Genomic DNA, 13,179 nt, shown 5'->3' on the forward strand with positions numbered 1-13,179 from the left:
CTTTTTATATCTTAGGGCTTTTAGGGCCAAATAGATCAAGATGGTCTTTGACTATGCTTCCCTGAATGTGGGTCTATAGAAACCATTATCTCAAAAAAAAAAAAAAAAAAAAAATCAACAAGCCAACAATATATTCTTTTCTTTTTATAGGAAATAATGTATTTCAGAAGTCCCTGTTCTGAGAAAACAGAAGTACTTTAGTGGCCTTGAAATGGTAAAGTACAAATATATGAAGAAAGCGACATCGTCATTAAAGAACTCCTTCACACAACAGAGAAAACAGGTTTTACAAGCACCTTGCTGACACTGAGAGGGAAACAGTCTTAACCAGTTTGTAAAGAGCAAAAGATGGAAAACAAGAATTAATTTTCATGAATACATTACTACTAAAGATGTATCATTGATATTCTTTTAATTTTTAGTACATGTAAAAAAAAGGAGAGGATCTTGAATCTGGCTGTTCTAAAATTTTTCCAAAAATTTTAAAAGCGGGGAGGAAGTTTATTGATTCCTTCACGATCTATTTTCTCCATAAAATACTGCCATACACTTACCAATAGAGAATTCACCTACCACAGGGATTTTCAAGGTGCCGTTTTAACTACTTAGAAAAAACAACCCTATTAAGAATAGTTTTAAAGATGAGCCCCAGAGTTGTGTTACTGTTAATTGATCTTTATGATATGAATTCTGCATCTATAAATTCAAGAAACGGATACAAGCCATAAATCAAAAGACAATGCAAATAGGAACAAACATGTTGACAGAGGAAGAGAAGCTCCTGAAATCATCTGGAAAGGCACAGAATGAGCCAACTGAACCTAGAGCTGGTCCTAGTGCAGCGGCTGTGAGGTCCCTGCCTTGGCTCCTGCTCAGCCTCAACCAGGGAGGGTGGTGTTTGGCTGTGGAAGTCAACACTGCTGAGGGATACAAGCCTTGTCAGGTGGCCCCACCTTATTTACTATGGGTGGCAATGAACTCTGGCAACTTTTTCTGAATTCTTTTTAAAGATGGGAGAAGCAGAGTATGAGAAATTACAATTGTGTGGGATGGGCTAACATTTTTGACACCCCCTCCGTCACAATACCTTAATTCTTGCTAAAAATCGAACCACGCCTTTTTTTTTCTGCCACCAAAACCCTTTTGTTTCAGCAGGGCCTGCCCCAGTGTCTGAAGTGAAGGAGTCTGCTCTTTTCCATCATTTCCTTTCAGTCTTGCTCAGTGATCTTCTCTAGGTCTTTCTGTTGTAACTGTCTTCTGATTCTACAGCCTACAGATGGAGAACAAGGGACGGTGGGCCAAGCTTATGCATAAGAGATGCAGGCCAAGGAGGCACTCTCAGGTGGGAGTGGCGGACAGCATCGAGCCTTTCTATTTTTGCGAGAGTTTTGGGCACAGTTCAGACCTACCTGTAACAGAATTTTTTCTTACCACTTCAGGGCAGTCCAACATAAAGATCTTAAGAAACAAGTTTGGTGGGGTTTGCCTTAATTTCATACTTGAAGGGCAAGTAAGACAAAACAAAGTCATGGTCTCGGTTTGGGGTCTCACTCAAAAGACTGACAAGTGTTTCTAAAATAGATTGGGCTGCTGATTTAGGGCATAGAGCAATGTGTTCCCTCCAAACTATTATTTTGTTTTGTTTTTGTCTGTTTTTTTGAGAGAGGGTCGCACTCTGTTGCCCAGGCTGGAGTGCAGTGGCATGCTGACAGCTCGCTGCAGCCTCAACCTCCTAGGCTCAAGCAATCCTCCCACCTTAGCCTCCTGTAGCTGGGACTACAGGCACATGCCACCATGCCTGGCTAATGTTTTTGGCATTCTTTTGTGGAGACAGGGTTTTGCTATGTTGCCCAGGCTGGTCTCAAACTCCTGGGCTCAAGCAACCCAAAGTGCCAGGATTACAGGTTTGCGCCACTGTGCCCGGTCCCAGACTATTCTTAAAAATATTTCCATTTTTTTTTAAACTATAGTGTCAGTATTAAAAGGTGAAGAATTTTTAAATCTCAAAAAATAAAGCCTTAAAACTAAATTTAGTTTCCCACTTCAATTGCCAAATTCTTACCCAAACAAATATACCAAGCCCTTCTATTGAGACCAAAAAGAATGTCTGAGCTATAATTAATGTAATTGTTACCGGTGGTGCTCTATGAATAAATGCAGAATTAAAAAAAATTCCATCTGGCCCAGTCTTCTGTATTTGCAAATAAATAGTTCTTCCCACACTTCCCCTCAAATATCAGTGACCACCTTAAATAGCATTTTCAGAGTGAACTAGTTGTGAAAACAAAATTATTCTGCAACTCTTCTGGAATAATGAATCCTAATGTGACAAGGAAAACATTCAGAGACACACTGCTGTTGGAAGTGCCTCCTCACAAAATTAAAGAAGAAAATAGATACCAAGTCACATTCTTTTAATGATATAGGTTTTACTCAATTCAGAACCTCTAGGTTGGTCAATTCTGAACAAGAACACACAGTTGGCTTCCAACTGATTTGAGAATTAACATTCATAAATCATATTATTATAGTATATGACAAATAACTTAAGTGCCAGCAATTTCACTCTAGTGGCACATGTCAAATTTACCGCTACTATTCCTAACTACAGAAACAGGTGATATTCTCTGCCTGCTTCTTTAGTGTTGGGTTCCATAATAACAACTATAATTTAGTAAATGTGTACATTTTATGTAACGATATTTACATAATATATCATATTTAATTTTCACAACTCTCTTTTAGAAGCCTTATCAGCCCCATTTTGCAGACGAAGAGGCCAAGCTTCAAGGGCTTGAGTAACTTGCTTAAGCTTGCAGTGCCAGTAGCTGATAGAGTTTGAAAACAAATTCAGTATCAAACCTCTTGCCAGTTCCTTAATGTGAAAATATCTTATTTTCTATGACTATTAAAATGTTGCTTTATGCCATATGCTATAATATATATTACAATTAAAACAAGATTAATAGAACTTTCAAATAAGACTCTAGCAAAAATTCTTATCTTACACATCACCTCATTTATGAGATACTTAAACTAATGGCCAAATTTGTCCATCTAGAGACACAGGGGAAGAGGAGATTAGATGAAAGATCTTTGTGTCATTTGATTAATCTGGAAGTAGACTAATGTCATGGCTCCTTCTATGGCAGATTGATAAAAACATGTCACAGCTGGGCCAGGGAGTACCAGCTGTAAGCAGCAGCCATTTTCCAGAAAGAACACGGCGGTCACCTCAGACCCACAGCGCTGCATCTTAGAACACTGCAATACAGGGAGAAGGCAAACAAGGGGGAAAACGCATGATGATGAAGTACATCAATGTCGAATCTTTAAAAGATTCACTTAAAAAGGAAAAAGCCTTTAAAAAAATCACAGGAGTTTTACAATGTGTCTAAGTTTCTAGGTGAGGCATTACCTCATGTTTTTGCAATTTGTTTTGCTTGCTTAAGGGGGCAATTTAGTAAGTACAAAATAGAAAAAGAAATGAGAATGTCAAGATATGATCCCATTTTTAAGGCCCAGAAAATTGTTTAAATAGCTGCCAGTTCAGTTACTTTAAATCCCCTCACCTTGCTGAAATTCTTTAATAGTTCTTCCAGTATCCAAAACTATATTTTTGTTTTTATGTTAACTTATTATGTGTCTCTCCCTCTAGAAAGTAAGCTTTACGAGAGCAGGGACTTGATCTGTGTTCAGCGCTGTCTTCCTAGTTTCTATAATATAGTAGGTGCTCACTAAATATGCCAAAGAATAAAAAAAAACACAGATAAGCAATTTACATATAGATAGCACCTAGCAAATACTTGTTGAGTAATGTAGCTTTTTCACTGAAAATAATCAAAACCAAATCTATCATGAAAGGATATTTATTTTTATAAGTGAACTAAGAAAAAAAGCCTTACTGTGTATAGTGGCTGTTATTTACAACAGCCTGTATTAGCTTTGCAGAGAATATGAAGATGTATTTAACAGAATCCCTATCTTTAAGGAGTCTGCAGTTTGATGTAGAAGACAGTATGTGTGCGTCTTATGATAACAGAGAGAGATTACAGCTAGACAGGACTTTGGGAAGAGTGATGTTCTAGCCTCAACCTCATTTGAAGTTCCGAGGAATTGTTTGAAAGAAACAAACTTCTGGACTCCAGTGATCAGGGAATCATGGCATCAGCTAGCACTTACTGAGTACTGGCCATGAGCTAGGCACTGTTTGGTACTTTCCATGCTAAAAGGCCATGACCTAGATGTGGAGGGCTGGGAAGAAATAGGTATGTGGAAAGAAGGTTGCTCACCTCAGGGTGGAGCTGACATACACAGAGGGAAAAGAGCAAAGGTGACAACATGCAAGGTGTATCTGGGAGGTGGCGAGGGGGCCAGTCTGACTACGGTACAGTCTGAGACCCCAGGACAGAAGATGACGTTGGGGAGACAGAGTGGGCCAGATGACAGGAGTCCTGAATGTTGAGTAGTACAGCCTTTATCCTGCAGGTAAAGAGAGCCGTGGGAAAGGAATGATAGTGTAAAAGTGTTTCATAGCAGGAGTTTAAACTCACAGTCTGTGTGTTCGATCAAGAACCCTCAGCTGTGGTTGGTTTAATCTGTGGAGTTTAAAAAAGCTGTATACTTCCGGACAGGGCGTGGAAACCTTCTTCCTATCACTCTACACCTAACTCATTTCACTGACTTCTAATACCTGACTGGCTCCTTGGCTACCAGTTTGAGACCCCAAGTTTATAGAGTGCTAACATAAGACCGATTTGGAGGGGAGAAGCTGAAACAAGGGACAGGGAAACTTATTAAGTAACTACTGCAAAAGTCCAGGAAGAGCAGTACAAATATAAATTAAAAGAGTGATTAAAAAGGAAAAGAAAAAGAGCTTTGCGCAAGAGACATGGCTATCAAGAGAAGCATTAATTAATTAGGAAATGTAGAGGTCATGATAAAAACAAAAGGCAAGGACGAGGCCATTTGGAAAACAGGTAATTCCTGGGTTTTCCTTTGGGCGCTCTTTAGATATCTACATAAATTCTGGGCCAACCATTGTTTCTAAAACCTCTTACATTATTGGAAGACTGCATTTCTTCTATTGTGAGGAGGCTGGACTTCCCCTGCTCCTCTCAAAAGAGCCATTCTGGGCAGAACAACCATGATTGCTGTTTCTAAGACCCTCTTTTGTTCCGGATCCATAGAGCAGCTACCAATGTGATTTCATAAGCGACTACTGCTTAGTGCTAGCCTCCCATCTTCACTTGGCAAGAGAATCCCACAGCAGCTAGTCGTAAAGTAACTTCCCTGATCCCAGTGATCTATCTAGTCAAGAAGTAACTACCTCACTTAATAGGCAACAGGGAAGAAAACTCACAGCTTCGATTAGATAGCTTCTCTAAAGGCAAATCCAGGAGCAATCTGGGTTGTCATTTTTCTCCCCACTAGATACTGTGACCTTAGGTACTCCCCTGTATTTTGCTTCATGTGATACAAGCAGTTCTGAAAACATTTAAGTAAATGTTGCTAATCTAGACAGAGGGCAAGGAACATGCGTTGCTCTCTCCCAGATTAAAAGCTTTCTTTTTTTTTTTTTTTGAGACGGAGTCTCACTCTGTCGCCCAGGCTGGAGTGCAGTGGTGCAATCTTGGCTCACTGCAAGCTCCGCCTCCTGGGTTCATGCCATTCTCCTGCCTCAGCCTCCCGAGTAGCTGGGACTACAGGCGCCCGCCACCACGCCCGGCTAATTTTTTGTATTTTTAGTAGAGACGGGGTTTCACCGTGTTAGCCAGGATGGTCTCCATCTCCTGCCCTTGTGATCCGCCCACCTCGGCCTCCCAAAGTGCTGGGATTACAGGCGTGAGCCACTGTGCCCGGCCAGATTAAAAGCTTTCTAAAGACCCAAGCAGTAACACAGGGCTTCTTCCTCAGATTTTAGAAATAATGAAATTATTTCTAAAAACAAAAATCACTTGAATCTGAAACACTTAATATATTTTTCTGAACATATGACATTTCTGCAAGCAGATTATAAATGTAGATGTTAATGAAGAAAAATGAATGGTTTATCTTCACACAGCATATCATGTTGCTAAAATCTGCTCACAAGGGGACCTCTGAATTACATACTATGATTATTTTCAATGTTCAAAAATAGATTAACTTTCGTAAAATGTATCCAACATTCAATTTCAACCTCACTTGTTCAGAAAACAGCTACCTCATCTCTATGCGTGTAACAGTCTGTACAAGCTGAGTGTGCACCCTGTGGGTCATCCTGGCACTCTGAGTTTGCATGGCACATTTCGTTCAAGTTTGGATGCTAGGAGCTCCCTCTGAGTCTCAGGCTACAGGAGGAACAGCTGAAGAGTTTAAAGAGAAGATAATGCAACTCTTCCAGGTTCCAGAACCAAACAAACACATGATTTATTTGCATGATCAGGTTCCTGAGTAAAGGGGGTTTGGGTTCTGACATTAAAATCATCATGTCAGTGTATTATAGGTATTATAATACAATTTCATCCTTTGCCAAAAACTATGGGATGTTCAAATTCAGCAAAAAGACAACACACTTGGTGCCAGACGACTGTTAGACTGCAGGCTTCATGTGCATAAAAATCCTTACGTGTATTTTCAGTCACTGCATCTGTAATGCGGCCCTCACAGAGAAGTCACTCAATAAAAATTACAGAATGAGAGAATAAACGAGTAAATCTTTCCAATGTGTTGTCTGACAATGCACATGTGATCATTTTTTTTCTTAAAAATCTATGAAAGGAGGATAAAATTTTTGATGCTTTTTAAAAACAGTATACAGTATAAACTATACTTTTGATGATAATGTGTCATGCTATTTTTTACGTAAGAAAGAATAGCAATACTTCAGATATTAAGCTATCACTTTACATAGCAAATTACTGGGTTTGAAAAAGCTTTCCAAACCTAGACAAGTTCCCTTTATACATGTCACTATATAAATAGTATAGACATTTTTAGTTCTCTGTGACATTTTATGTAAATTATTTCATTTGATCTGATGAATCCAATTGTTCAAAGCAACACAACAAAACAAGTGCTTGCACTGGGCTGGCAATGATGATCAAAACCAAATTCCACTGGAGCCAAGGCTGGGCAATGCAAAAGTGGCAAGAAAATGAAAGCAGACAGACAAGAGGAAAGGGGAAAGCTGGCAAAGAAAGAACAAACCAACCTGCTCTACCACAAACACAATGGTAGAAAGAGGGAAGTAAGAGAACCTGGGCGGGGAGAAATGATAGGGAGATCTGGGAAAGCAAACAGAGAAGGACCGCCTGCGATAGCACAGCAGCGTGGAGGGGTGGAGGGGGCAGACCCATTGCCTCGGGGTTCCTAAGTGCAAGAAAAATGCTGTTCATAATTACTTGGTTATTAAGAGATCATGTTCTATATCCTCTAATCACAAACGGAAGGAAGCATAAAAAAATATTTCAAAAACAATTCCAGTAAAATCAGCCAAGCGTGACAGCAGAGATCCCCCAAAAGGCCAAGAACATCATCTGATTTCTCATTGTATCCTCAGCACCAAACACAGGGAAGACTCTTAATAAAATTTTACTGAAAGCACAAACAGAAAAAGTGTTTGAAGGCCAAGCATGGTAGTTCAAGCCTGTAATCCCAGCACTTTGGTAGGCCGAGGTAGGTGGATTACTTGAGGCCAGGAGTTGAAGACCAGCCTGGCCAACATGGTGAAACCCCATCTCTACTAAAAATATAAAAAGTAGCGGGGCATGGTGGTGCATGCCTGTAGTCCCAGCTACTCGACAGACTGAGGCACGAGTATTGCTTGAACCCAGGAGATGGAGGTTGCAGTGAGCTGAGATCGTGCCGCTGCACTCCAGCCTGGGCGACAGAGTGAGACTCTGTATTTAAAAAAAAAAAAAAAAAAAAAAAGTTTGAATTAAAATTTTATATGCTCAAATCTAAAAGAAATTTTTAAAATAAAAATCCTAAGTTTGCACTTATAAGCAAACCCACAATTGCCTGGATATTTTACTTGGTCCAAAACCAAGTATTGGTTAAGGTATTAGAAAATATTAAGTGTTAGTGATTTTTAGCATTGAAACTTTAAAAACTCCTTTCCTGACAGAGTTAGGCAGACTTTGTTAAACCATGCTTTTCAGAATAGCGAGGGTAGTAAGTATTCAGAAAGCAAATGTTTAACAATCTGCTTGGCATTGTCATAGGAAAGTAAATTAGTTTTGTAAGTCATGTATATGTAGCTTTTGGGGTTCTTAAAATAGCTTAATAGATCAATATAATCTTAGGAAAGGAGACCATTATGTATTAACTTAATAGAAAAGACAACTTTAAACACATGTAATTTCCACTGTTAGCTGTTACCCAGCAGAAGTGACATTGTGTTTTGAGTTTGAGGAGGGAATATTCCATTTAGTTGTAATACGCAACATTAACAATCTGCCACCTTAAAATATTTTTCCCCAATATAAACAACTCTTTAATTTCTTAGAAATAGGATGACTCAGTTGAGAACAATTTTAAATTTAGTGATGTGGGGAAAAATAATTTGGGAAAGGGATGTTGATCAATTGTAGGCTTTGGAAATACATGTCAATAGATGACTGAAATATACAGGAGAAATGCTACAGACCTTTGATACATCCACAACAAGACCCTTGTGCATCTTCAACACAGCTGAGTAGGGAGGAGGTTGAAGATAAAGGTTACCAAAACTCAAAGAATTGCTCTGGAGGAGACATCTGGCAAACTAGATGACAGAAATTTATCCAGCCGAACAGCTTTCAGGCAGAAGCAAAAATTGAAATTCCAAAAGTTCCTATTATCCCCCCAAATATGAGTTACTGGGGAAAGATAGTTCTAAAAAGGCACACCATATGATTATCAGTGTGTAACTAGTCAAATGTCGAAATAGAGGAAAACGTTTTATAAGGTGGGCAAGACAACAGGAGCTCTCTGCTGCTTCTTCACAGTTTATACCTAAAAAGGTAAAATTAGACCACATGGGTTCTCCCTTTATGGTCAACTTGATTGTTGGCATGAGAAAGGGCAGTCAGACAGTGGTAACTATTTTGGTATTACAGCTAAGATTTGAATATGGGTATAAGCTTTGTGTTGTTAACTTCCTGTACCAGAGATTTAGTTAAAATGTACAAGAGAATGAATACCGGATTAAGTGCTATACCATTAGCTCTAATTTTTTAAAAAACTATTTTTAACATTGTGGAAAAATATATAACACATGAAACTGCCATTTTAACTCTTTGTAAGTATACAATTCAGTGGCATTCATTACAATCAAAACGTGTACCATCACCACCATCTATTTCCAACATTTTTCATCGCCCCAAATGGAAATTCTGTGCCCATTAAGCAATATTAAATAATTTTGTTAAGCAAAAACCACACACACACACACAAAAAAACAACAGTCTGTAGAGAATTAACTGCAAATGGCAACCAAGCTGTCTGGTTAAAATAAGAGAATGAATAGTAAGCCAAGTGCTTTACTATTCTATCTAATTTTGGCAAGAAAAAAATTAAAAAGAAAAGTCATTGTTTATAGAGAATTGACTATAAATGGCAATAAAGGGAGCTAGTAATATAGCAGCTATAATTACCTTAGACAGCTTTTCACAGTCTTCTGTTTTCACACATATTTTACTGTCTACTTTGGCTTTGTTACTTTTTCATTTTCCCCCTTATTTTTTTTTTAAATGATAATGCTGATTTAGAACACAATGAGTACAAATGGGACTTAAAAGTGAACTTAGGGGGAAAAATGGTGAAGAAAAGGAAAGGCAGCTAGTATGCTAATTTTCAGAGAAGAAAACAGGCTTACAGAGGTAAAAGGTAACTCCAAGAAGCTGTTAACTACCTGGTGGGATTGTACTGGAACTAAGGCAATCGAATTCTGCTCTACCACCCCAGGCCGCCTTCGCGAGTGTGCGGTAGTTTGGATATGGCTTTTATCTTTTCTTTTTCCAAACTTTTTTTTTGTATTATCAAACAATGAAAAATGGTCATTTTTCCTTAATCTCTTTTTTCAACTTAATGTAAGGTTAAAAATTAATCTAGTACCTCTTACATTTTAAAATGTTCCCTCTATTCTTTAGACTATTTTAAAAGATTTAAAAAATATATTAACAAGAGGAAGAAACAGTAAGTACATATCATATTTTATCTGCTAGATGTATGAGAAGAAAAATGAGACTTCCTTATTAGAATGTGACTATTCTGGTTTTGATTCCAATATCTGGAACTGCCACATAACAGTCAGGACTATAAAAAATGGATATATACAATAACGCTCACTCTAGCTGGAGGCATGCAAGAGAACATCTTGTAGTATGAACATTACAATGATTAAAAGTCATTTTATTCAATACATACAAATGTAAAAACTACTAATAATTAAAAGCTTACGTTAACTAGAATTTTCCCTCATGTTTGAGACAAGGGAAAACTTACAAAAACAAGGCAATTTTTAATACATATATATGTTTTTTAAATGCCATTTTACTTTTAATTGTACTTCATCTCTGATTTACCTCTGCAATCTCTATCCTTTTGGCAAGATCATCAAGAGAAAGACAGCTCTCATCAGAAGGCAGATTCTCCTGGAGACTATAGGATGCTTCTTCAGGAGAGAGATCTTGAAGGAGATCGGAGTCGTCGTCTTGGTTATCTTCATAGGAAAGGGAATCTTCAGGATCTTTTAAACAGCCTTCTAAAAGGCTGTTCAAATAGTCTTCTGTTTCTTTGTTGAGTTGGTCATCTTTATCTCCCTTTTCCTCTGGGGCCATACACACCTCTGGAAGCAGTATGCCTAAGTCAGATATTTGATTATTTCCACAGAGCACATTCTCAGAACCGTCTGAGTCAGCCTGCGCCTGTGGTGATTTTCCATCACTGTCTGTAAGATCAGGCTGCTGCAGCTCATTTAATTCATTGTTCTCAAGTTGGTCTGTGGGCAACGCCTCAGAAGCATCCCGAAGTGGCAAACGGAGTTCTTTCCTCTGAGCCTGTGAATATTTACCCTCAGAAATCAACGCAGGAGGTATACGGTCACAGCCTGGTGAAATCAACGGCTCTGTCTCTGACTTGCTGGAAAGAAACACCTTAGGGTCTTCAGCAATGCCGTCTATTCTGGCCACATCCTGGCAGGCCTCTGTTTGAGCCAGCTGCAAGCGACTGTCATCCTCACAAGCATCCTCAGAAGAGTCTGGCCCAGACGGGCTCCCTGCTGTCTCGGAGGACTGGGTGTGGAGCGCTAACGTGGCTTCAGCGCTGCAGAGCAGCTCCTCCATGTGGTCCTTTCCTGCAGTTACCGAAAGGCTTGGGGAATCTGCTTGCACGTCCATCTGATGACAGCAGGGACTGCTCCCCAGGGGCTCCACTGTATGTTGGCTTTCTTTACTTGACTCTGTGCCGAGACAAGTTTTACTCTCTAAAGATGAAGAAAAATAAATTGTTAAAAATTCAAAACAACACTTTGTATAGGAAGGAAAAGAAGGGACATATGAATATGTGTAATACAACAATATTCTAACCCTTTCAAATGGAAATTCTGTCTGTTGCATAATAGTGTCTTTAGGTAGAGGAAATACCCAAAATATTTAGTAAATAATCCTTATACATAACAGGGATTATTCAAAAGCATGTGAATATGAATAAATCACTTAGTCCTCATTAAAATCAACAAAGTCATTTTCAAAGGTTTAAAAGATATTCTGAACTTTATTTATTAAACTTTTACATTAAAATGAAGTTACAAAAATTATTTTCAGCACATTTAAGGCATGGTGTATGGGGCCAGGCACAGTGGCTCACGCCTGTAGTCCCAGCACTTTGGGAGGCCGAGGTGGGCGGATCACCTGAGGTCGGGAATTCGAAACCAGCCTGACCAACATGGAGAAACCCCGTCTCTATTAAAAATACAAAATTAGCTGGGTGTGTTGGCACATGCCTGTAATCCCAGCTACTCGGGAGGCTGAGGCAAGAAAATTGCTTGAACCCGGGAGGCGGAGGCTGCGGTGAGCTGAGATCACGCCATTGCACTCCAGCCTGGGCAACAAGAGCAAAACTCCATCTCAAAAAGAAACAAACAAAAAAAGACATGGTGTATTAAGTAAATATTTTTACATGATGAACCTCAGTAACACATTCATCATTTTAAATGTAAGAAAAGTAGTACTGGTCTGGTTTACTAAGATTAAAGGAACAAACTCGGTTCTCTTCAAATTTATAATTTGACCATAATAGCACTAATAAATGTGTTTGCAAATTACTTGCAACTTTTTTTTTTTTTTTGAGACGGAGTCTCGCTCTGTCACCCAGGCTGGAGCGCAGTGGCGCGATCTCGGCTCACTGCAAGCTCCGCCTCCCGGGTTCACGCCATTCTCCTGCCTCAGCCTCCTGAGCAGCTGGGACTACAGGCGCCCGCCACCATGCCCAGCTAATTTTTGGTATTTTTTAGTAGAGATGGGGTTTCACCGTGTTAGCCAGGATGGTTTCGATCTCCTGACCTCGTGATCTGCCCGCCTCGGCCTCCCAAAGTGCTGGGATTACAGGCGTGAGCCACCACGCCGAGCAATTTCTTAAAGGGAGGTAGCAAAGGGTAGCAATAAAAAGGATAAGTTTTTGCAACAAGTAGAAATGGGTTTGAATTCTGACATCTCTTTCAATTTCTACTTTAAGTAAAACCAACTTATTTTTCCTTCACTTTAAAATGAAACAGTTAAAAACCTCCGTGTGAATAATGAATGAGAAGTGCATGGATGGGTAGGTAACAGAGAAGCTTGCTCATCCTCGCTTTATTGGTACACTTAGCGTTCATAACTATTTTAGAAGCTTTAACCTTTTTGGCCGGGCGCAGTGGCTCAAGCCTGTCATCCCAGCACTTTGGGAGGCCGAAGCGGGCGGATCACGAGGTCAGGAGATCGAGACCATCCTGTCTAACACGGTGAAACCCCGTCTCTACTAAAAACACAAAAAATTAGCCGGGCGCGGTGGCGGGCGCCTGTAGTCCCAGCTACTCGGGAGGCTGAGGCAGGAGAATGGCGTGAACCCGGGAGGCGGAGCTTGCTGTGAGCCGAGATTGGGCCACTGCGCTCCAGCCTGAGGGACAGAGCGAGACTCCGTTTCCAAAAAAAAAAGTAGTTTTAACCTTTTTATACT

At 39.6% G+C, this 13,179-nt stretch overlaps 1 protein-coding gene across 9 annotated transcripts in view; it reads right to left on the reverse strand.

Moving 5' to 3' along the window:
* CNST (consortin, connexin sorting protein) overlaps nt 1-13,179 on the reverse strand; it is a 115,417-nt gene that overhangs the window by 20,172 nt on the left and 82,066 nt on the right. For all 9 annotated transcript variants that reach the window (XR_010149592.1, XM_054674934.2, XM_054674937.2 and 6 more), the window contains one exon: nt 10,551-11,449. Coding sequence is in view for 8 of the 9 variants with exons in the window: in XM_054674934.2 (XP_054530909.1) it covers nt 10,551-11,449 (899 nt within the window). In the remaining variant the exon portion in view is untranslated. The remainder of the gene's footprint in view (nt 1-10,550; nt 11,450-13,179) is intronic.

This window comes from Pan troglodytes, chromosome 1, assembly GCF_028858775.2.
Source record: "Pan troglodytes isolate AG18354 chromosome 1, NHGRI_mPanTro3-v2.0_pri, whole genome shotgun sequence".
NCBI classification, from domain to species: domain Eukaryota; kingdom Metazoa; phylum Chordata; class Mammalia; order Primates; family Hominidae; genus Pan; species Pan troglodytes.